General features: G+C 38.2%; 1 protein-coding gene across 5 annotated transcripts in view; it reads left to right on the top strand.

Moving 5' to 3' along the window:
* The window catches only part of trioa (trio Rho guanine nucleotide exchange factor a), a 200,587-nt gene that overhangs the window by 105,363 nt on the left and 69,885 nt on the right, over positions 1–25,339 (top strand). For all 5 annotated transcript variants that reach the window (XR_007956336.1, XM_052015752.1, XM_052015751.1 and 2 more), the window contains one exon: positions 953–1,196. Coding sequence is in view for 4 of the 5 variants with exons in the window: in XM_052015752.1 (XP_051871712.1) it covers positions 953–1,196 (244 nt within the window). In the remaining variant the exon portion in view is untranslated. The remainder of the gene's footprint in view (positions 1–952; positions 1,197–25,339) is intronic.

Here is a 25,339-nt window from a genome sequence, read left to right as displayed (position 1 = left end):
TTAAATATAAATTATTTCCAGAAATACTGCATTATAGGTTACTGAAGGTTCTGTTATTTGGTTGCTGAAGCCCCATCTGTTCTTTCCAGCTGATACTTAAAAAAAAACTCTGCACTGTTTAGAGGAGTTATCCGTAATGTCTTGACCTATAATTATCTCTCATTCAATGTTATTAAAGATAAAGGTTATTTGGACATTCTGTTTCTAGAGCAACAATCAAAATGCCAAAGGAACTCGGTGGTTCAGGCAGCCTCTGTGGAGGGAAATAGACCTTCACCGTTTCAGGTTGAGACCCTTCATCTGGACAGAAGGGTCTCGACCCAAAACATCGACTGTTCATTTCCCTCCACAGATGCTACCTGAACTGCTAAGTTCATCCAGCACTTTGTTTGTTGCTCCAGATTCTAGCAAATCCAGTCTCTTGTGTCTCTATTCTGTTCCTCAAATTTTATATGAAGCTTAATTATGCATTTCCTAAATATCTACATTTCAAAAAGTAATTCACAGGCTGAAAATGCTTTGAGATATCCTGCAAGGAGGTTGAAACAAACTTTATAAATTGAAGTTGTTCTTTTGGAAAAATTATATCAACTAAATAGTGTTCAAGGTCAGTCAATACAAAGATTATTTTAGGTCATCAGTATGGAACTGTGAATAATTACAAAGAAAATATCTAGAATTTTCAATATTGATAACTTTTTTGACTAAATGTTGAAATAATGAATTAATCTGCAATTTGGCTATGGAAAAATAAATGTTACAGTCACTTTACTTTCTCAATAGTGTTCAGATATGGGAAGAGTTTAAAATAATAGATTACAGCACTTGTGAACTGCAGAGCTGTGACAAGAGTTGCAATAGTCATTGCTGATAAAATTTGGAAATGAAAGTATTATATTTTGTCCGGGCCAGTATGTTGTGTCACTCATGTCTTTCTCCGCTCCCTCCACAGTTGTCCGGTGGATGTGAGTTAACAGTTGTTATCCATGATTTTTCGGCAACCAACAACAATGAGCTGAGCATTCGGCGTGGTCAGACCGTGGAGGTCTTAGAGAGGCCTCATGACAAGCCTGACTGGTGCCTGGTGCGTACAACTGATCGATCTCCAGCTGCAGAAGGAGTGGTTCCCAGCAGTGTTCTATGTATTGCACATTCACGTAGCAGTATGGAGATGGAAGGCATCTTTAACCATAAAGGTAGGGTTCATTATTATTGTGGGAAAACCATCATGCAGGATTTGGTTCAACCAAGTGAAGTATTTGGATCTCATGCAAGCCATTTTCTTTACTATTTATTAATTTGGATTAACTATGGAACCCCATTTCCGTTCTACTCCCATTGCAAAGCTAACAGCTCTCTGCCTGCCACCCATTTGTATTGCTGCCACTGGACTTTCCTCAGAACAAGAGAGCAGCAAAATTGTGGCTGTGTACCCTCCCGTTTTAAAAATATGTAGTAAGCAGCTTGAAGCTAGTTCCAGCCTTGCTGATCTTAATATAGACTACAAACCAGCACCTCTGGTTGACACCCAGGTCATTTGGAGAAGTCATTGGTAAATGCATGGAAGAATATTAATTGCACCAGTACTTCAGTTTTTTTTTACCATTTGTGATCATGCCAGCAAGACCAGAGAAACACTCTTGAGAGAGGATGGAAGCAATTGGGTGAGGAAAAGCAACATACTTAAATCTATAGTCAGCTCTATAATTTGGGGGGATATCTATGCAATGACTGGTTTCTGTTATCTATGAGAGAGGTTCCCTCCATTATGGCAGACAAAATGCTTGGATGTATTTCGTCTTCTCGATATATTGATGTGGCATTGCATGCAAAACTCAGCAAATGTACATCTTAACAACTGCCATTCAAAATCACAACCTTATTCCCATCTGAGGATTCTAATTCCCACAATGTGAATTGTGCCAAAAACACATGCAGCCATGCTTTAAGACATTTAGGAATGAATAGATCAGAGCAGTGTGGACCTGTGTGGATGGTGGGGGCAGCTGGGTGTCAATACTTAGGAAATTCTGTCTGGAAGTAGTAGTCTGGAAATGGTTGAAAATGCGTGCATTTTAAATGTAAGCAATCGGTTATAGATTGAGCAAACTAATGTCAAATCACAGGGATTCAACAAGAATGAAAAAAAAACTGACAAATCCCCAGTACAGATGCTTTCTACCTCAGCATAACTTAAGAAAGGTGAGAGGCGGAATCGGAGTAATACAGACTTTTGAATATCAAATCTGTTATCAGGAAATTAAGAGAATCAGTAATTAAAGGCAGAGTCAACATGAATTTGGAAAGCATAGGTCACTGGCATTTTGATCAAATTTTTGAAGCTATGACTAAGTGGTGGGTAGGAAAATTGTTATGTTTGTTGTATGTATGTTTCTCCAGAAAGCATTTGATAAAGTCCTTGTTAGTTAAAGTTGAAACTCGTGGGAACCGGCATCAAATTATATCCTGGAGAGCAAATTGGCAGTGCAGCAGGAAACAGAGAGTTTGGATAATTGGCCTATACTCAAAACATCAGGAGGTGATTAATTACCAGTGTCCTTGTTGGAGCTGCACCATTCGCTGAAGTTAGAGATGAGGGGGTGAAAAGGCAAACATCCAAGTTTGGGAAAAAGAAAGATAGGAAGAATTGTAAGCCATGTATTTGATAGCATTACAGAGATATTGATAGATTGAGGTTTGAGCAAAACTGTTGTGGATGATTAAAAAATGGTGAAACTTGGAAGCAGTGGAGGTCAAAAGGGTCTTAAGGATTTTGGTAAAAGGATCATTAAAAATGTCATGGACGGGTGCATAACATAGTCAAAAAGATTAATGAAATGTTGGTCTTTACATCTGAGAACTGGAGTACAAGAGGGAGAGGTTATGCTACAGTTATGCAATGCCATGGTTAAACCTAAGCATAATAGTATAAGCAAATCTGGGCAATGCATCTTGGGTGGAATATGTTGGCCATGGAAGAGTGTGCAGTGCAGGTTCACCAGAATGATTTCCAAACATTAAGCTGCAAGACGAAATTACAGAAAGTAGAGTTGCATTCTCTGGATATAGGATAGTTATGATGTAATTTGATTTCGGTTTCCCCACTGATTGAGAAATCAAGAACAAGGTGCAAACTCAGCAGAGGGAAGTGAGGGAACGTCTCAACATGGAAAGGCTGATAGAAAGTTGGAACTCTATTCAATAGTGATCAGTTGTTCATTTGAATCCATTATCATTTCCATTACTTGCATATCTGAAAATTCAATCCAAGCAGTAACCTCTCTCCATTGTGCATTATCCCATGGTACAGTTTCGGAGCTATTTGAAGGAATTGGGAGGAGATGGGTTATATAATCAATTCCCTAAATATGAAAGAAGAGTGCATTGAAGTAAGCATTTCATACTTGAAACAATCAGAATATAATTTCTGTAAGTTGAGCAGGTACATGCCATATTTTTTATGGAGCTGGGTCATGCTGGACCAGGTCCCATGCCAACTGTCACCACCTTCAGTCCGCAGATATCTTCCCTCTGCTGAATGTAGAGGGCTTAGCCCACTGATGCTCCTCACATTTGAGTCCAGCGTTGAGTTCGATAAAGAGACAAGACTGGGCAGCATAATGCTGAGACCCTGTGTCTAACAGGCTTGCACAGCTGGGGCTGAGGCTTTACCAGCTGTGAAAGGTGTGCACGATTTAATAGCTTCTAAATGTCTCTGACTTGTAAATAAAAAAAGTAAAAATTACTTTATCTTCTTAAAAATGAAAAATAATGCTTGACGATACGTTACGCTAAAGTGAAATAATTTAAAAATTGTAGCTTCCTTTTCACTTCCTGTTCCACCAAAAATCACCCCATTGAGATCAATGGAGCTTTGGATCCCGTATGAGGTCTCACAGGGCATAATGCCAGGTGTGGTAGACATCTGAAGCTTACAGCCTTTCAGAGCTGAGTGAGGTCCATCCAATTCCCTTTTTCCAAGGCCACTTTAGCACTCCAGCCTGCTGCAGTTGTTCACTCCAGGGGGAAAGTGAATTGTCAGGAGGCATAAGAGTAACTTTACAGGTAGGTGCTGGGAAGTTCCCACTTAGTAATAGGTTTTTTTTCTAACTGTGCTAAATCCTGGGTTAAGCAGTATCTCATAATTATGAATGGAGATGCAAAGAGGGTCATGTGAAGAGAAGTGATCTTCAAGAAAGCCCACGGGAAGTTTTACAAATACCACTGTATAGTTAATTATTTTCAGTAATTATTCAGAGTTCCTCTAGAAAATTAGCATCATGGAATTTGTCACTATTTACAGTATCAAAGACCAGAATTTGGAATTCCAAAATTCTTTCGAGCTCCAGGGAGAATTTAGTTTAAAAATCCTGAAAACCAGTGAAGTGCTGTAGAGGCTAATTTTGATCCAAACATGCATACTTTTCTCCAGAGGCATGCAGGTTACCTAACGCAGCTGCAAACCGGGCAGGTACTGTATCTTCTATTGCAGAGGATTTGCCTCTGTAGCACCAAATATTCCATTAAGGGTCCAATTGTCATAATTTAATTATTTTGGTTACATATGATTATTAACGCATTCAACATTTTATATTTTCATAGCTATATTATTTCAGCGGAATGAATAATGACAATGAAAAGTTTTTACTTGGCTTTTCATCAAATTGAAATTGCCTGGCGATTTCCACAACCACCTCAATTCGGAGAAGGGGAAGACATTGATAATTTTCCTTCCTTAGGTCTTTATACCTCAGGCTGAGGTACAAAGATACAAAGACACAAGTGACTACAGACGCTAGAATCTGGAGCAAAAAACAAGCTGCTGGAGGAACTCGAGAGTACAGAGTAAAGGGTCTCAACATCGACTGCCTATTTCCCTCCACAGATGCTGCCTGATCTGCTGAGTTCCTCCAGCAGTTCGTTTTTGTATAAAGATACATTTTCATTCCAAACAATTCTGACCAGTATTCTGGCATTGTTGAACAAAATTTCGTTTTTCCAGTTTCAATAGGAGTCTGGGATGGGAAAAAAAACTATAGGTCACAATTTTTCTAAAATTCAGCAGCACTATTTGTGAAGCTAAGATGATTTTCCATTCTGATATTCAAAACTAATATTCTTGCTTATCGTGAGTGGTGCAAGTCTTTTAACGTATTGCTCTGTAATTTTATATAATTGCAAGGCTGCTATATTTTCCACAACTTCCAGACAGTGTATTGCACAACTGAAGATGACATGTTGTCTGGTTGTTTACCCTCAGTAAAGAAATGGGGCATTTGCAAATAGAAGCAGCTTTGTTATGAAACTTAAAAGCATGTTATCTTCCCACCTTCCGATTCGAGCTTCTGGTTGCATGTCTTTTTAATTCTCCTTCTCACTCCCACACCAATTTGTCTGTTCTCAGTCTTCTCCATTGCAACAGAGAGGCCAAACACAAGTCGTGAAGAACACCATCTCATATTTGGATAGCTTACAACCCAATGGTATAAACATTGAATTTTCCAATTTCAGGTAACCCACACCCTCGGTGTTCTCCCAAACACACCTAGTTTTCTTCTCCCTATGTTCACCTCTCCTTTCCCCTTCCCCACCTGATTACATCTGCCCATCAGCCTCTCCCCATCTGGTTCCACATATCACCTACCAGCCTCTACAGCAATATTTCCTCCTCCCTCTTGGTCCTGATACAGGGTTTTGACCCAGATGTTGATTTGTACCTTTTGCCTCCACGGATGTTGGGTGACCTATTGAGTTCTTCCAGCATTCTGTTTCATGTTCTATCTGGCCATCTCTCAGTTCAGATCATTGACTATCTCTTATAAATGGAAAGGTGCAGAAGAAATGTACATAACAAATCCACCCTAATCTGCTTCCTTCCTTTTCTTGATACTGTCTCTCCAGAATTCAGCTTGCCTCTGCCAGTTCTTGGAAACCTTAATTAGGTTTTAAGACATTTCTCATTCATGGTTTGATTTTGAATTCGTCATGATGGCGGAAACATAAGGATTGGCAGTCTTACACCTTGAAACTGTCAGAATGTTCTGGAGTACCCATGTGCAATTAAGTGCTGAAATCCAGTTGTTACTTCCAGTAATTCACAGGTTGCATTTATCTATAACCTTCTCCAATGTAACCTTCAGAAATTGATTACCAGAATAATCAGGTAGTTTTATGAACCATTCTAGCTATAAATATCCTTAAAGCATTTTAAAACACATGAAGTGTACATGAACTTTTATCAGCTTGTTAATCTTTAAATAGCATACTAAATTATAACATTGGATCCAGAGAAATTCATAGTTTATCAGGCAGTTGTGAATCCCCTTTCCTATCTACGGAACTGAGACATGGAGATAAAGGGCACCTCAAAGCACTGGAGAAGTATCATGAAAGCTACCTGCTGTAGATCTTACATACAGAAGACTGATGAACCACCAACACCAACACGAGCCTTTCTAAGTGAATACAAGAAGCATCAAAGTCACCTGCCATCACCTTAGCAAGGATAGCTATGTCATGTGGATACAAACTCCACACTGCTGAAGCTCAGTCATGGCACGTGCTCCATGGCAGAAAAAGAAAGCATTTTAAGACTGTCCTCAAGGCACAAAACAGGAAATGCAACTTTGACACCAGCTCATGAGAGACCATCATCCAGGTTTTCCTTGATGAATTGAGAACTTGTGGCAAGTATCTCAGCAGTTTGCAATCATACAACAGGAAATTAAGAAGTGAGAATGGCTGTGCGTTGTGGATCAAATCAACAGCCCAAGCCTGTCAATCCCATTCTGTAATACTAATTGCAACAAAGTCTGCAAATCCTCATTAGCAGTCTTTGGACCCAGAAATAAAATATTTCTTGGATAGCAGTTCTCCTTGACCACAAGAGATTGCTAATAAAACCCTAATTACTGTCTGGGAACATCACTGGCTGCAAAGAAAATGAATTTTTCACGTGTTTTGCAATTCATAGAGTCATACAGCAACGAAACAGGCCCTCCGGCTCACCCTGTTCATACTGGCCATCTTTATTACCCCCATTTACCAGCGCTTGGTCTGCAGCCTTCCATTGCCTTACCTGGATTATTACCTATGAAAATTTCTGAATGTGATATGTTGCTCAGTCAGTTTGACTATTGCTGGATGCCAGGGATTGCCTGAAGTGACACCTGACAGCTGCTAACAGCAGGAAAGACTGAAATGCACACCACAGTGGTTGTTGGGACTCCGTAGGAAGCTATTTTTGAGGTCAGTGGCAAGCTTCATTGCCTCACCACTCATCACAACATCCAGATCATACATTTGTTTATATAGCAAAACTATTCTGAATAATCTTTTATATTTTCACAGCTGAATAATTTTGCATTGCATTGTATAACTGGTTTATAAACAATCATTTTTTTTTAAGCTGAGTTCAACTGTGAATATAAGCTGACAGTATGTTCTTCCTCCTTGGACAATCTGCTAAACTCTGACACACTTGGAAGGCAATAGGTTTGGAGCAAAAGTAAACCATTCAGTTCTACATTATGTAATCTGTTTCATAAATCCATCCAGTTCCCATGGTTCCATATTTCTCGGTTCTTTTATCTAGCAAAAATCTTCTGTCTCTGATTTGACATTTTCAATTGACTTAGCTTCAACAGTGTTTTGCGAAAGAGAGATCCAGATTGTCAACACTTTCTGTTAAGAAGTGCTCCCTTGAGCAGTCTAATTTTGTTCTGCTCTCTTGTGCTGTCCATCTGCTCTGTGAAATAACATAATCATTAGAAACTCCTCATTTGGATTACTCTAATATTCAAGGCTCACAATCTTCATCAACATCTTCACTAACATCCTCATGATTGAACTCCTGCAGCCCTATAATCTACATTGCTGCACCTCGAAAGCTATTATATCCTTCCTGAGGTATGGTGCCCAGCACTACATGCAGTGCTCCAGATGTGGTTTAACCTGGTTCCTGTACCATTGCAGCATAATTTATTTTCCTTTGTACTCTGTCCCTGAAGCAAAAGGCTGACATCGCATTAGTCTCTCTAAATTAATTTTTGAGCCCTTCTTGCCAACTTTTAGTGATTACTCTAATTGAAGCTGATGCTAGAAAAGAAAGACATTTCCAAGGGAATAACTTATTGAATGGAATTTTTCCTGCACAGAAGCTCTTAGTTTGATCTTGTCTCTCCAGCTTTCAACATTATTTCTCAGCCATTCTATGGCTGAAAGCTAGTCCACAATTACGCCGCTTTTCAATTGGAGCGGCAATGGGACTGACTGTTACCAGAGCAACCTAATGAGGAGAATTGGCTTGAGGTTCTCTAGGATAGTTTCAAACTGTCAAAAGAAAAATACTCTTTTTAAATTTAGAATGGAATAATTCTCTGCACATCCTTTGAGTCACCTTCCTCATAAATTATTGGTGAAAGGAACTGTCCTTTTAAGTACCTGTAATAAAGCAGATGACCTTTCTTCGTGCTGCATTCAACATTTTTCAAAGCCAAGATACTGACCTTCCTGTGAGCTTTGTTTTTAGTCTTTGATGAGATAAAAGAAAGATGCTAGAGTTTCCAATAATGGCATCTTTGTAAAATATTGCCACTTCCTCAATTATTAATCACATTTATGTACCATGTGGATATTATGTTTGCTTTGCTCCATTTTGAGAATCTGGTGTTAACCTACCTAACACACACATCTTTCAACACAACTTCTAACAGCTGGGTTCATCTAAGCAGTACTGGAGGCCTTGGAGCAAATTACTCATCTTTTTGGTGGTTAACAATATTAAGCAAAAGAGATTAAGAAAGGCAAAAGAATTTTCACCTTCAGCATGATTAAACTCTGTTGCCAGCTTCACATTGCAGCTTTATCTACTTAAATTAAGTAACAGTCTGGTTCAGTAGGCCCTTTGGTTGCTTTTACACACCACTTAGAAGGCTTTGCAATTGATTCCAGATCACTGAGTGCCAGGATGGAGTAAAGAAGGAACAAACATTGATCTGCATTTATATAGCCCCTAACAAGATATCCTAAACTGCTTAATAGCCACTTAAGTACTTTTTAAAGAGCAGAAGAAGATGTGATATCAGACAGATGTCATATTTTAATAATAAATTTTATTTGGAGCAGTGGTGATAACTTCTGTGCTCTTCGATAAAATCCAATGAAATCTTGTATCTCCACCTGACCTTGGTTGAACATTTGTTCTGAAAAACGGCATCTCTGACAATGCCACACTCCCTCAGTACTGCACTGTGTCAGTCTAAGCTTCCATGCTCTAACATTTGGAGTGAGACCTGAACTTTCAACCTTCTCACCCTGAGGTGGGAGTGCAACCAAATGAGCCACAGCAGACACAGTCATTTATAAGATATATGTGACTTGGGGATTGAGGGCAGAAATAAATTATAAATCTCTTTCAATTATCAACTCAGAGGACAACAAAGTTAGCTTTGTCAAAAATTTAGTACTTGTTAGTACTCATCTTCACTTTGTGCAATGGAATTGGTAATAATTTGATTAGCCCATTAATATCTCACTGCAAAATAAATTATTTTTAATGAAGGATTAAGCTAAGACAGTAGGGTGTCAGCCATAGTTCCTTTTTCTGTGTGCACTGCATGTGGGGAGTGATGTCTCCCTTAATAATTTTATACATTGATGATTACTGATCCTTTGCTTTTGTCTCTGGAGAGATGAAACACTTCTAGGCTATCCATTGTTTTTATTAAAATCTACCAATGACCCAGATTTTGTGGGGAACGCTGATGTGACTTCCAAATCATTCTTGGGATAACTGTATACTATGAAGAAGATGCAGATCAGGGAAAACAAATAACTATGGTGTTAGCTGCCACTAAATTCCTTTTGTTAACCCTCGACTTGAACATGTCCAGTTTCCCCTTCAATATTTCCTGCTTGTCTTTTGCAATACAAATTGCAGTTTTCCTGTCAGCACTTGGGATATATATGATTAAAATTTTTTAAATTGTTTTTACAATGTTTTTATGGGTCTTAAGGCACTCTGTGTTACTGAAACAGTTTCACTTGATTGACTTCATAGATTTGAAATATTAACCTCTGGTTATATCTCCCATATCTCTTTTAGAGATTACATCCATTTTCTTTGATGTACATGTCATGTTAAAAACAATCCAGTTGTTAAATTGCTTATTGATAAAGAGTCTCCCCATTAATTTCATTTAAGTAATAACAGAAGACAGCTGGCACTCTGAATATGAGTACTCAAAGGAAGTTAAGCATTTGGGCCAGAATGTTTTGGGGAAATGTCAGCGTTTGGCCGTGTACGGATCCTGAGTTTGATACTGGCCTCTGGTGCTGTCTGTTCAGAGTTTGCATGCTCTTTTTTTGATCGTGTGCATTTCCTCCAGGTGCTCCGGTTTACTCCCTTCCTAATTTATTGGTAGGTTAATTGGGTACTGCAAATAATTCCTTCATGTAGGTCAATAGCAAAATGAATCAAAGGGGTGTTGATGGCACATGATGGCCTCCTTCTATGTTATTATAAGATGCAAGTACAAGCCTTTCACCATGGACATGCCAGCTAGGTTAGAATTCAAATGCTTACTGACAGCAAATCCTTATTGATGCAAGTCTTCTTCTACCAGTATCTATAAAGTCCTGATTTTTATCGCCCTACTCCATTTCACCTTACCTTACCCTGAACTGTGTGGGTACTTTCAACCCACCATTTTCTTTTAAAATCCATTGGAATGATTGAAGCTGATTTAAAGTCAGATGGCTCCTTTCTACATTATCATTAAATGGCTTTAAAGCAAAAGAACCTTGAATTGGTAGATGTTCACCAAGCAAGATGTTCAATTATAATTTAGTGTTTGTATGTTTATTTATCAAATGTTTTTGCATATTTCTGGAAAACTTCAGAAATCAGTAGTTTGGATTTGCCAATTATGCAAGGGGAAAAAAGAGAATGGTTATACCAAACCAATCTGTCATTCAGAAGGCTGGATTTATTTCTGTGGCATCCAAATACTAACATAGTTTCACCTACTTAAATGGAGACACAAGAGACTGCATCTGCTGGAATCTGGGGCAGATGCTGCAATCTGTCATCACAGGATGTTGAGGAAGGCATTTGACATGCTGGCCTTCATTAGTCAAGTCATTGACAAGACGTTGGTTAGGCCACACCTGGAGTATTGAGTACAGCTTTGGTTACCCTGTTATAGGAAAGACATAATTAAGCTGGAAAGAGTGCAAAGAAGATTTATGAGAATGTTGCCAGGACTTTAGGACCTGACTTATAGGGAGAAGTTTGGTAGGTCAGGACTTTATTCATGGAGCGCAGGAGATTGAGGGATGACCTTATAGAGGTGTATAAAATCATGAGGGGCATAGGGTGAATGCACACAGTCTTCTTCCCAGAGAACGAGAATCAAAAACTAGAGGGCACAGGTTTAAGGTAAGAGGGGAAAGACTTAAAAGGGACCTGAGGGGTAACTTCTTCATGCAGAGGGTGGTGTGTGTATGAAATGAGCTGCCAGAGGAAGTGGTTGAGGCAGGTATAATAACAACATTAAAAAGACACTTGGACAGGTACATGGGTAGGAAAGGTTTAGGGTGATATTGGCCAAACGCGGGCAAGTGGGACTAGCTTTGATGGAGATCTTGGTCGGCAAGGACGAGTTGGGCCGAAGGGCCTGTTTCTTTGCTGTATTGCTCCATGGCTCTATGACTCAGGTTAACTACTGGAAGAACTCAGCAGGTCAAGCAACATTTGTGGAGGGAAAGAGGTGGTTGACATTTTGGGTTCAGACCTTGATGCACCCATTTAAATCAGCTTAGGACAAATCAGCTTCTGTTTGCCTTTCTCCTAATCATATATGTCCTTGCCCATTTGTTCAAAATGTCCTTGCTGACAGTTGTGCTGGGTTTCAGTTGAAAATCTGTGCCTGTTACATGAAACTTCACCAAGAGTTGCCCAATAAGGCTTTCTTTGTTTTTGACCAAAGTGAATGAAGAAATGGGAGGAAATAAATTATATAGGACTTGCATATCTCTGCAGAAAATCTCAGAGGAACTACCTCCCAGAACAGCAGCATCCTTGTCTGTAATGATGGCCTTGTGGGTTCAAAGAATTCCATTCATTTCACATCCATGCCTTAGAATTAAAACCAAACCAAGCTATGTCCTGCTTTAAGTTGTCCAAAGAAAAAAGTCTAATGCATTGAGTATTCTGCCGTGATCATTTCAGAACTTGCAATTTATTTTCTGTAGTATATGCCTTATCTAAAAAGTGCGTATTGCATGATTTTTGTCCTCCTTTAGACAGTTCAAGGCAAGAAGGTAATTGCTGAATAAAGATTTATCAAGTTAGTTAAATCAAGCCTGGCAATTGTATAATAAAATAATTAAATTCCTTGAGGTTTAATCAAGAGTAGATCTGCATTTTTCACATGTAATACTATGTTGGCACAGAAAGCCATGAAATGTATTGTGCAAATGACGTGCAATATAGATAAGCTCTTCCTGTCCTTGTTGATATTTGTAAATAGAATGAACTTAAAGAATCATGAGGACATTTGTGTTTAAATTTTTGAAGGGGGGGGGGGAGGACAGTTTTATAAAACAGTTAATAGGTGAAACTGTGTTAATTATTTGAATGCCACAAAAATAAATCTAGCCTTTTAAATGACAGATTGTTTTGGTATAACCATTCTTTGTTCCCTGCATAATTGGTAAATGACCCCTGAAACATTGGTTGTCACTCTAAACAATATACTTTAACTACCTCCATAATAAGTTCACAGTTTAATCTGGGAAAAGGCAGTCATCAGGAATTGAAGATGCCATCCATTTTTGAAGTGAAAGGCTAGAAAGGAAGTCAGCTTGCTTCTAAAATAACTTGGACTTAATCTTGCAAATGCTTGTTAGGCTATCTATCAGGTTTGAGCATGACCTATTTCCAGTTCTGTGGTGTTGAAGATGCTTGTGTATGAATTCATTAATTCTTTTAAAATTACACACCAGCCATTGCACAGCCTTAACAGAGTGAGACCTTGATCCAATGCCAAGGAGGTCCAAGATAATTGGAGACCAGGCTCTGCTGCACTTCTACACAGACACGCACATATGCACTCTCAAACGTTTGCATTCTCTCGCACTGTCTCTCATGATCTCGCCCACATCCTTTGCATTGGCCCTCTTCCTGACTAACACACGGATCTCCTCTTAGTCACCCTTCCTGCTATCTCCCTGCCTCTCTAGTCCACCTCCCATCTTCCTTTAGCTCCTACTTTCTATGCCCATCCCCACTTTACCCACCCACACAGTAGCTTTCTCCCATTCTTTAGCTGTCAACTGCTCACTCTTTCCAAGATTAAGGCTGCTCATCAACCACTGCTTCAGGGCGACTCCCCAGTTGTCAATAACCCTCCCCACTCCAGTCCCAGCAGCCATGGCCAGTGGCCTCAACGGGACCCCCTGGCATCCTCCCAGAAAATTCCAGTCTTAGCAGTCTGGTGACAGACACCCTCACGTCCTCTCCAGAAGAGCGGTTACCGATGCTGATTCACATCCCCATTCTTGCTATTTGCAGTGTTTCCAATATTCTCTGTGGGATTTAAAGTATGGGCAATTCTCCCATTCACAAAGTACTAAAAACTGCAAAAAAGCTCTGAAAAACATCAGCATTTTGAGGAATAGCCTGGACGCAAATCTAATATCCAAATAGAAAAAACTGGGGTTCATCCAGTGTAGATAACAGATACGTCATCACTGACTCTACAGAGGACATTTGTGGTTTCAACCTCCCCCAAAGAAAGTGGATAGCTCCACAAATGATAGATGACCCAAAGTTTGAATGTGGCTGTGAGTTCCCAACCATGGAGCTTGTCACACCAACTTACCCATATGGACCTGTTATGATATTTCTCCAATTAGTATTTCAGGAGGCCATTGAGGAGACTGACATTGAGTGACATTGAGGAGACTGTGAAGCCTTAAGTGTCACATAAAAGAAGCAACAGTTCACAAAACCCTTTTCTTTATTAACAGTTTCACTAAACTGTCCTACCACCTTCAAAAATGTAAACACAAATATCCCCATGATTCTTTAAACTCATTCCATTTAAAATGATCTCTTTTCATTCTTCCTACCAAAATGTATCACCACACACTTTCCTCTCTTGAATTTTATCCACTATGTGGCTGCCATTACACCAACATTTTTGATTATTCTTGAGGTATACTGTCTTCCTCAGTGTCCTGATGTCCAACTCCAATCGTTATTGTATATCAAGGACAGCATTGGTCCAGATTCTGAACATTATCCTCTTTTTCCACCACTTCGGAGATTAAAGAAGTTTGTTACCTCCTGGCCAACATAGCAAATGCTATAGCACGTGGAGCATAGGGACTTTGTATCTAGTCTCAGAACCTCAGTTGTCTCGAGAGGGAACCATGAAATTCTAAGAATGTCATCACTGAAGCAAGGTATTCTTGAAATTTGGATCACTCCCTATGTCTATATTTCTCACAAAAGCTTGATGCAGTAGTAATGTTCGGTTTTCGACATGAGCAAAACTTGCATTTATCAACATGGAACCTCGAGAACTTTCTTTGCTATTCTCAACCCTTTGTATCCCCACAATTAGAAGTACGTTTTCTCAGCATCTAGTGTCATTAATTTGCAATAGAATCAACATTCTATATTGCTTTTCCAGAGCACAGTTGTTTAAGACGAGGGAATTGAGAATACAGAATAACATGTAAATGATAAAGTAATATAGTTGTACTTAATATAAAGTGGAACTTGTGAAGCTGGTTTGACTAAGAAGTAACAATTATTTCAGATGCAATGAGATTGAAGCAAGAACAGTACTGTAGCAGTGGAATCAGAAGAGCTTGGTCTTACTGTATGGTGGTAGCAGCATCCTCAGTATTAACGTTTAGGGTTTGGAGCCAATTTATGGTACCTAATGAGGCTCCATAAGTATCGACTAGATTCCTTGAACTTCCATTTGCTGCAGTTGTAACACATAAATGTAAAAATCTTGTAGGTGCCAATAATCATTTTGGCCACTGACTTGCTCCATAAAATGGTTTGCAATATAGGGACAAAGTGAAGGCAAGGAAATAGTGTTTTTTTTTACAGAAACCTGTCTTTGTATGGGATCTGGTCAGTGAGAATTTGGATCATCATCTAGATTAAAACCCTAGTTGGCACCGACATTTTGAAAATACAAGCCTGTGCATTCAGGGGAACCGCGATACTGCAAGCATCATAAACTAGAAGTGAACTTGGATTGTGGAGGCAGATTCTGGGGAAAACTGAGCCATGTTTCAACCTTTTTTATAATGTTTGTTTTATTCGAGCATTTAAGTGGATTTAAGTTTCACATGTTGAGTTTTTAATGAAAGATTACTTGCTTTTGTAAACCACGTCCGAAAAAGATTGGAACTTTGTGATAAATCTTGGCGTATCATTTGATTTCCTTGCCTGGCCCTACCTGAATTTAAGATTCCAAGCTTACAGTATGGTGCACATTAATAGCGTAATATTTATGAAAGCAACAAACTGCAGCATATTATGCTCTGAGTTGAGAAAATGATACAGATGATGATGATGGCATATAAGCAGTAAATCAGCTTGCTTGGCTTGTTATTAAAACAAATGTGTTGAAAAGTGCAGACATCCCTTAAGGGTTAATATATATTTATGCATAGCAAGCTGGAACAGGCTTGAATCAAATCTTCTGCTTCTTATGTATTTGGGCATGGGATCAAATGACGATCTCAGTCAGGGATGTGGAAGATTAATTGTCTTCACTGCAGCCAAGGTTCAATGCAGACATTTGTCTGCATTGCAGACTTATGAGTGGTTGGAAGCATTCCTAATTAATTAACTTTATGATTAGCCTGCAGTATGATCCTTGGAATAAATAGGATATATGGGGTTACAGAAATTACAAAATTATAGCTTGCATTAGCTGTTTAACAAGCAACTTAGAATATTGGAAATGAGAACAAAAATATGGTATAGAGCTTCTTGAGCCTGCCCGGCCATTCATTAAGATTATGGCTGACCCTCCATCTCAAATCACCTCCCTGTTCAGTTCCAATATACTCATGGTGTCCAAAATTGTGACCAGATGCAAGATGTTTCTGGTACAATAATATTGTTGAGATTGCTGTGTATTGTTTGGTCTTGGTCTTGTTTTCATGATCCGTTTATAATTTTGATAATCAATCTTATTAATTTGAATATACTACAAACTGATGAAGGGTAAAACCGTATTCATTCTGGATTTCTTCTTCTAATGACGAAGAATAAATGTAGATCTAAACTGTTCAAAGCTGCAGCAAGACCCCTCAGAAACCTGTATTTTCAATAAGGTTACCTCCCATTCTGCTAAACTTCATTCAGTACGGGTGCAATCTGCTCAGTCTTTCTTGATAAAACATAACCCCTTCATCCCAGGAATAAATCTAGTGAACCTTCTCTGAATTGCCTCCATTGTAGGTGTATCCCTCCATAAGTAAAGAGACCTTATTTGTGTGTTGTATTTCAGGTGTGATCTCACCAAAGCCTTATAAAGTTGGAATAAGTTATCTCTATGTTTATATTAATCTGCTGGTAAAGGCAAATGTACCTTCCTAAATCATTGCTGTACTTTTGCTATTTTGATAAAGGTTGTGAAAGGATAGGGCAGAGATCAATTTCATGATGTTTTACAAATTGTAGCAGCATGGTTTTGCTCCTGAGCATCAAATTTGAGCAATCAATTTAAAAACGACATTGCATAAAGCAAATAGAAAGGTAAATTCCTGCTGCCTATAGTCCTGTTTCAAGCCACTTTGTGATCCAAAAGAGATTAGTGAGCATTCTGTAGATTTCACACTTTTAGGTTATAGTTTTCATTTGCATTTGTTAGCCTGTTTTCTTCTTACCCCAGAAAATAACAGGAATTATGCTTTTTCAATCATAATATTTCACAATTATTAAAATATGACTGCAGCTAATTCTGTAAAATTGAATTCATTGTCACTGATATTCTACAGTTGATCTGGGGACAGCTGATCCTTGACAAGTGGGAGTGGTACCCGGAGAGGTACAGTAGTTTGTGGAAAAATCTCATTTTAGATTACTTTAAAAACTAACTTTGTCAATCCTCTCAAAGTGATATGCACAATACAGACACTTCTGTTTCTATATTTGTGTTGACATCATTTACCTTTTTGTAGATCTGTCTACAGAACATAAGAATAAAGAGAACTTTGCTTTGGGCTTTGCTGATAATGCTCAATGCAAAGTCTTCCTTTTGTTTATTTTGTGCATCTATTTGCATTGAAACTTCAAGTGGGTTCCTGCACTAAATCAGTTCATTGCAGAGATCTCTGCAGCATCTGCAATATCAAAGCCTTACAAAAGATCAAATGAGAAACATTTGCATTTTGAATGCCTAGCCAAACTGATCCTGTTTTCTGAAAAAAAATTATTTCTGAATTATAAGTATACACTGATCAGAAATGATTGCTGTTTTACTCAATGTCACACAAATTTACACTATGTTTTTGATTCAATTAAACAGAAGGATGAATATTATTTTAACACTTTTTTTGAAAGAGGAAGCAGTTTCTGGTTGTCTGTTTTTCATTATAGTAAATAAATGCAGTAGTTCTCAATAAAAATATAAGAAATCAAGCTGATTTCTTATATTTTTGGAGTGCAATTTGGATGGAATATAACTGATAAATCAGGTTAATTAAATAAACAAATGAATTAAATTGATAAATTTCTTTATACAATAAATATACCCATATTTTGGTCTGTGGCTGATCATATGGAAGACATCCAAACAGTGGAATTTGGGGCTGTAACTCAAGTAATTACGGTAGCCTCTGAATCATGCATGTATAACTATTCCCTGTTGCGATGCTTAGTTCCAGAGCTTGCCTGAGTCACTCAGTGGATAATATCCCACAGGAAAAAATTGATGTTTCATGAAGTCATGACAGTGAATCAAGATTTTTAAACAATAAAATCATTTCTTCAAAAAGCTTAAAGAAGTGGTGGAGGAAAAAGGGAAATGCAATCTCCTGGATATTTAACTTAGATGCCAGTCAGATATTGAGTCCTAATCATGTCAAAAGGTAGTAAGGAAATCCATGCATTACGTCCTGATTGTTCATTGAACTCTTGTAGTTCTGCGCCCTCCAGCAACTGCAAGTTCTGGATTCTTGATTTAGGTAAGAGTCAGTAGAAATATTTAGCTTGTCTTGCATCTATTATCTCTTTTGTTTTTTCCTTAAATTATGAACATTGTGGTCAGATTGATTTTGGACTTTCTAAAGGCAGGCAAGTTAATTCTTTTATTCATTTAATTGTTATGGTAAAAAGCCAATTCTTTGTTCTTTTGATACTCATGTAACAGTATTTACCAACAGCATATTTAGTTAGCTGTAGCCATTGCTGAAGCAGAGTTTCATATTAATAGTGCTGGAGAAATTCAATGCACAAAGTATGAACAAATATACAAAATAATTATTGGATAATATTTGATGTATTCTGTATATCCATGCACTTGGTCTTTGTAGTTTAACTATTAAACATTGCTTAGTTCCATCTTGGTTTCTTTTGCTAGATTATTTTATAATTTGATTTGAATTTGATTCAGCTTGATTTCTTATATTTTAATAAGCTCTAATTTGTGTGAGATATGAAAAAGGAGAGAATCATTATAGTTGTAATTAGTCCACTTCTCTTTAACATATTTAACTACTTTACTTGAGTGATGATTTTAGGAAATAGGGCAAGTTTGTATATCACACCAGTGTGTTAGTAATTCCCTACACTGAGTAACCATTTGCTTGCTCACTTATTGGTAAACTGTAGTAATGACAGTGCAAGTTACAAATCAGATTTCACATTAATCAGTATCTATGGTTAATCAGACATGGTATTTATCCATTAGGAGTATCCCTATTTGAAGTTATAACATGTCATAATTATTATCAATGTTTTCCATAAACATTTAAGCTATAATTGATATGCCACTGGGTCACACCAGGTAGGAAGCTTTTAGTTTTGAATCTCAGGTAGTGCTGATATAATTCAGTATAATCAGCAGGGAAATGAAAGAAATTAGCCAAGGTGGCCTCCTTTGAATTATAGTCATTGAACTCCTGTCCCCAGCACATATACACCCAATGTTTTTTGGTAATCACAAATGTTCAATGATGGTAAAGTTAAGCTTAATTGTGGTTTATCAGAAGTTTGGTAAGTTATGAGGAAAGAAGTGCCCAGATATAAACATGAAAAATGGAGGAAAGCAAAATACTCTGAAATGAAGCTGAAATCAGATGAAAAGCAGCAATTGGTGGAAAATTCCCAGGCGATCAGGCTACACTTGTAGAAACATAATTGATATTTTGATTTGCACATCAAACTGCAGATGCTGGAAATCTGAAATAAATACAGAAAATGCTGAAATGTTCAGAACGTCAGGCAGCATCTGTGGAAAGAGAAGCAGAGTTAATGTTTCAGTTCTGAGGCCCATACTTTTCCACAGATACTGCCTGACCTGTTTCCAGCATTTTCTGTTTTTACTTTTAATGTTTGGATTTATGACCTTCCCTCTGAACTGGAAAATGGACTCTGGTGGAAGTGCCCTGAATCTCCACTGTTGTGTATTTACGTGTACTCCAGCGTTACTCATCTGTTAGAGTAAGACAGAAAATTGGGGAGTAGATTGCATGGGTGTACAAATTTTTGTTGAAAGCTAATTCACGTGAATCACCGTTACCCTAAAAAAGACATGTTTGTGTGTGACTCTGATCTACTGTAGGAACTGTCTGGTACTATTTCCTCCTGACTTTGATTATGGAATAACTTCAACATTTTTCTGTTTTACTCTATATTTTTTCCCCCAATTCTTCTTTTCCATATTTATGTTTTTGTTAGGTTTTGAATTGTATTGCCTTAGTGCTTTGCTTTCTAACTAAATATTTATACCTTTTAATTGGTGTGTTTATGAACAGGTTCATACTTAAAAGTACATTTGACCAACTGCGTCTATTATCTCTGAAAAGGTGCATAATAATATATATAACAGCAACTTCCATACACGAGTTTGAAGAATTTTGCATCCTCAAATAATGTGAAAAATCCATACTTCCGAAGGTGCAAAAATACTTTTTCCACATTTGCAGAGTTATGTAATAGCGAACAGAATTTTTTTTCTGTTGTTCTGTGGACTGATTTTACATGTGAAGTATGTGGGAACTATTAATATTTAATATTAATAGTATAAATATAGCAAATAGTGATGTAGATGTTTGGTGTGCCCAACCGTCTTCCAAAGGAAAAGAATAATTGCATCACTAGGCATGATGCACAAAATTCAGTATATTCTGTGGAGTTTTGCAAAGACCCCTCAAGAGCTTCTCCAAGACATTGAATAAATCTGGAGAGAAATTTTGTGGTAATTTGAAGTTAGCAATGCATCTTTTGGGGGCAAAAGGTACTGGAAAGGCACTTACATTTGCAAATGTTTAGCAATCAGCATGATACACAACAGGTTCAAGATGCATGGTGTTGGATGAATTCAGAAGTGAAATACAGAAGTGCTGGAACTATTCAGCAGGTCAGGCAGCATCCATGAAGAGAAAAATAGAATTAACATTTCAAGTTAATAATCTTTCATCAGAGCTGGTAAAAGTGAGAGATCATACATTAAAAGTTGTACCAAAAAGGAGTAACGGTGGAGGGAACAAAAGGGAAGGTCTTTGAAAGAATGGGGACTAAAAGAATGTAACATATGAAATTGTAGCAGCATTGGAAATAAGGAGCTGCTCTGCCGTTCAACAGGATCATAGCCATTTTTCAGAATCATCCCCATATTGCTTGATTCCCTTGATATCCAAAAAAAAACTAGCAATCCCTATCTTCATTGAGCCTCCACAGCCCTTTGGAGCAGAAACAGCCCTTCTCATCTCAGTCCTAAATAACCTACCTCTTCTTCTGAGTGTGTGACCCCTGGTTCTGGACTTCAAGGAAAATATCCTCCCTGAATCCAGCCTGTCAAGGCCTGCCAGAATTAACAAGATCTCCTCTCATCTACTTCTGATGCAGGCCTAGTCTCAGTCAATCTCTCCTCCGACAGGGGAAAAAAAAACTTGTTAATGCAATTATACATGCCTTGGGATTTATCGACTTTTTAGTTCACCATCCTCCCTAGTAAAATAAGATTCCTTCAGATCTTATTCACGCTGGAGCCCAGGTTCGCTAACATTTCTGGTGCGTTTCTTGTGTCTTCCATGAAGGCAGATACAAAGTAGTTTTTTAACTCCTCTGCTGTGTCCTTATTCCCCATTATAAATTCTCCCATCTCTGTCTGTATGGGGCCTGCATTTGCCCATGCTGGAGACTGAATAAGTGATGGTGGTGCTAGTTGAAAAACAAGGCAACAGAACAACAACAGGTAAGTGAGATGCAAGTTCCAGGAGAAAAAACTGGCAGCCATTTCCGACTTTCCAGCACTTAGAGTAAAACGCGAAAATCCAGAAGCTGATGTGAGAGATTCCCTGCTCTTCCATAGGTGGTGTTATTGTATAATCTTCTTCAGTGTAACCAACCAGTCCCAATATCCTTTGCATTGAGATCCTAATTACACAAATTTGTATGCCAGACACCAGATTTACAAAGCAGACACTGTTTTTCGAGCTCTACCACAAACAGAGGAAAAGAGTCAAGGATGCATTTAAAGCTTCCTTGAAAAATGCAACATTCCCACTGATTCTCAGGAATCCCTGGCCCATGTCCATTCAAAGTGCAGAAGGAGCACTCTGAATAGCATTGAGAACCTTGAGTCCATGTATCATGAGCACACAGAAGTCCTCAGCAAACAGCAAAAGGAGCTCACCACCTCACAAACTACCCACTCAAGTATCTCCTGCCCCATCTATGGAAAAGTCTGAGATTCCCACATTGGCCGCATTGGCAACCCCTGAACCCAGAGTGGAAGCAAGTCACTACCTAAGAAGAATTAAAGAAAATCAGTTAAACTCACTGTTCCAACTGCATCCTCTTATAATGGAAAATGTTACCAGAAAGCAAAATCTGCAGGTACGGGTCAGAAAATAAAAACTGAAAATGCTGAAAGTACTTAAGTCCGGATTCATTAATGCAGGCAAAAGCAGATTTAATGGTTTAGGTCAATGATCTTTCCTCAGGACAAAAAAAGTTTTAGAAATCAAATATATTTTATACTGTAGAGAAGGGGAAGAGGTGGAAAGAATAAAGGGAATGTCTGTGATAGGATGGAGACCAAGAGAAATAGAATGACACAGAGGATGGTGCTGCCAGCTGAGAGTGTGTGGTGAAATTGCAAAAACTGAAGATTTTATGCTTTGTGCATGAAGTATGAGTGAGATTTTAATGGCTTTGCAAATTCCCTGGCAGCAAAAAAAATCTAATTTTATACATGTGGTTTGTAATAACTATAAATTTTTTTTTACTGCTTTCTTATTGTTCCTTGGGCCCAAAAGAAGTGAAGGTGCTGATAAATCATATACTTGAGGTATATTCTACAGTTCTGAAATTGCTGTACCAATAGCTAGGAGACTTCTCTTGGATGAAAATACAATGAATTCTTCCTTCCTGTTCACCAGCATTAATTTTAAACAGCATTTTTTAATTAAGCAAATTGCGCAAAATATATGATCTATTAACTGGCTTGAGGAAAGATAGCTGTGCTTTACTGTTCCTCCAGGATATTTTCCAATTCTCTGTTAATCCCCTTTATGAAAAAACTGAAATGTACCCCAATTACTTCATGCTCACTTGAGAAGGGAGAGAAAGGAAGCTTGGCAACTTTTTATGCAAGAATAACTGAAAAACTATATTGGAAGGGCAGTCCTCACAAATGTATGGTGTGGTCAAGCTGATCTGTCCAGAACAAAAGAGATTTTATATCTGCCTGGGTAATAAATTTTCTCTAGTATTGTGCTGTATTCCACTGTGGCATTTTTACAAGCAGAAATGTTTCACAGCTGTATTTTGTGGCTTTATTATGATTGTGTCATGAATTATTTCTCTAGTGATTTAAAGCTAAATTCCCAAAAGCTAAATTACCAATTACCAGTTTATTTTCTCTGATTTCCAACATTTGAAAAGAATGTCCAGAAAATACAATTAACCATTTCTATATGGACATGGAAAAATTGCAATTTTATTTTCGACATCATAGTAGAAATGATTTAGAAGCATATAACTAAAGTTTTATTTCCATATTCAAGTTTGCATACCATTATGATTTATAAGCTGATAAGAAAAGGTCTGTTTTTTGTTTTTCACAGTAAAGTAGTTGGAGTTGTGAATGCAGTCTTCATGTAGTGTTAGAAGTTCTGGAATCCCCTGTAATAAAAAGAGAATGTGACCACTCAATCACCATAGACAAATTGCCCAGATTGTAAGGATTGGGAGTATGTTGATTGGGAGTTTATTTGCTTGGCTATTAATCTAGAGGCCTGGACTAATTATCTGGAGACACAACTTCAAATTCCACAAGACAGCTGGAGAATTTAACTCATTGAATTCTCGGGGGGGGGGGGGGGGGGGGGGGGGGGGGGGGGGGGGGGGGGGGGGGGGGGGGGGGGGGGGGGGGGGAGGGGGGGGGGGACAAAGGTATTTTTATTGGTAATGACCATAAAACCATCAAATTGTCATTAAAAACCTACCTGTTTTACTAATGTCTTTCAGGAAAGGAAATTTAAAGATGGCACTGGTTTCTGACTAATGAGGCAGCAAACCTGGTCCAGTACTCATAAACCTTCCTGGTAACCTCTGGATCCTCCGTCACAGTTCTTGCCCCACCCTCAAGTTGGACCCACCACCTCTGGTGGTGAAACAGTGCTTTACAGTCAAAAGGGATCAACACTGGAAGTCATCAACATGACTCCCAGATCCCAGGAAGACTCATAACATCAGGTCATGTTCAGCAAGAAACTTCCTCCTAATCACCATCCATAGTCGACCCTCAGCTGATGGGTCACTACTCTTCCATATTGAACAACACTGAGCTTAATGCCTTCAGATGTATTAAATTTTTTCAAGATCAAGAGTGGAATATATACCATTTTAAAAATGTTAATGAAACAAAAGCCAGAAGGGGAGGGGAGCACCAAAGGGCTATAATATGGTGGAACGAAAGAGAGATTAAATAACAAAGGGATTACAGCACAAGGTGAAAAGGGTGTAAATAGAGAATAAAAGGTTAGCCTGGAGTAGGTGCAAATGCAGACTAAATATCTGAATTTACCAGAAGAATGTCGAACGAATGCTGAAAATCTGAAATAAAATATCAGAGACGCTAATAATCTGAAATTGTTCAAATCCTTTTGAGTCTGGAAGGCAATAATGTGCCAACTCAGAAGATGAGGTGTGATTCCTGAGGTTTGTGTTGAGCTTTGCTTGAACGATGAGGAAGGCAGACGCTAGAATGAGAGTGATCTTCTGATAGGGCATGTTACTGCTCTTGGGACTCAACACTAAATTTAATAATTTCAAGCAAGCAACCTTTCCAGTTTCTATCAGAACTGGCCAGGTCTGTTGAAATATCGTTAACCTATAACATTAACAAAGTTCTCTCTCCGTGGATGCTGCCTGACCTGCTGAGTTGTTCCAGCAGTCTCTTTTAGGTTTACAGCAAGTGTAGTATTTTGTATCTCACAGTTCCGGCATTGTTTTCTCACTCCTCTGTTCTCATTCGCTTTCTTGTATTTACATCTCTTCCAGACAGACCAGCTGTGAGTAACAAACTTTCTCAGCTGGTAACGCCACTTATATCATTCAGTCTCTCTTGGTCTCCGCCCTATTACAGCTGTTCCCTTGGTTCTCTCCACCCCTTCTTCTCTGCAACCTAAAGCATTTGTTTTCTAACTTCTCCGAGATCTAATCAAAGGTCATTGAATTGAAATGTTCACTCTGTTTCACAAATGCACCCTGATCTCTTGAGTATTCCAGCACTTTCTCTCCTTTTATCCCAGGGTTTATTTACCTTGTGCAATAGATTCACATTTCATTGGTGACTTTGTTTGAATTTTTGCTGCACAACTTTAAATCTTTCTTCCTCTCATTTCCATTTCCTTCCCTTCTTACCTTTCTGCTTAATGACCTTTTTTTCAAGACCTTAATAATTTCCAAAATTCTTATTGCTGAAGTTATCAGTTCAGTTCCAAAATGCCTTTATCATTTGAAATGTGGAAAACCCACAGAACAAATCACTAATATTGCACAATTAACAATCATTTACTTATATGAGATCTCATTACTGATTTGCTCATGCATCATTTTGATGAA

This window comes from Pristis pectinata, chromosome 5 (genome assembly GCF_009764475.1).
Source record: "Pristis pectinata isolate sPriPec2 chromosome 5, sPriPec2.1.pri, whole genome shotgun sequence".
In the NCBI taxonomy this organism is placed as follows: Eukaryota; Metazoa; Chordata; class Chondrichthyes; order Rhinopristiformes; family Pristidae; genus Pristis; species Pristis pectinata.
Note: the sequence above shows the minus strand (reverse complement) of the source record. Positions and strands in the feature narration are given on the sequence as shown.